Genomic DNA, 355 nt, shown 5'->3' on the forward strand with positions numbered 1-355 from the left:
GGAAAACGAAATACGTTACAACCAGCCATCGACCTGAACAAAACCACACTCATTCCCTCGTCCGTTGTGACCGACAGGCTGTGCACGGTGGCGATGGGGTGCGTCCTCCTCGCCATCACGTCGCCGATCGAGGCCATCCCCACGGTCTTCAACAACGATGTCTACCTCAACCCTGTTCCGACGGCGGCCCAGCAGGTTAGCTGATTTCGCTAGTTTTCTTTTCTTTTCTTTAACATTTACGGTATGTTTTCGGAGGAATTTATTTTGTCTTGCAACTCTCATTTCTCTTTGTATTTTGTATTAATTGTTGGGTGTTTTGTAAAGTCTGTACGAAGGGACTGTAGCAAAGTTGGGG

At 47.9% G+C, this 355-nt stretch overlaps 1 protein-coding gene across 6 annotated transcripts in view; it reads left to right on the plus strand.

Annotated features, from left to right (window-relative positions):
* Nucleotides 1-355, plus strand: part of LOC119592010 (vascular endothelial growth factor A-like) — a 6434-nt gene that overhangs the window by 1541 nt on the left and 4538 nt on the right. For all 6 annotated transcript variants that reach the window (XM_037940792.1, XM_037940790.1, XM_037940791.1 and 3 more), the window contains exon 2: nucleotides 78-195. In XM_037940792.1, the coding sequence (XP_037796720.1) occupies nucleotides 78-195 (118 nt within the window). The remainder of the gene's footprint in view (nucleotides 1-77; nucleotides 196-355) is intronic.

Source organism: Penaeus monodon, chromosome 29 (assembly GCF_015228065.2).
Source record: "Penaeus monodon isolate SGIC_2016 chromosome 29, NSTDA_Pmon_1, whole genome shotgun sequence".
Lineage (NCBI taxonomy): Eukaryota > Metazoa > Arthropoda > Malacostraca > Decapoda > Penaeidae > Penaeus > Penaeus monodon.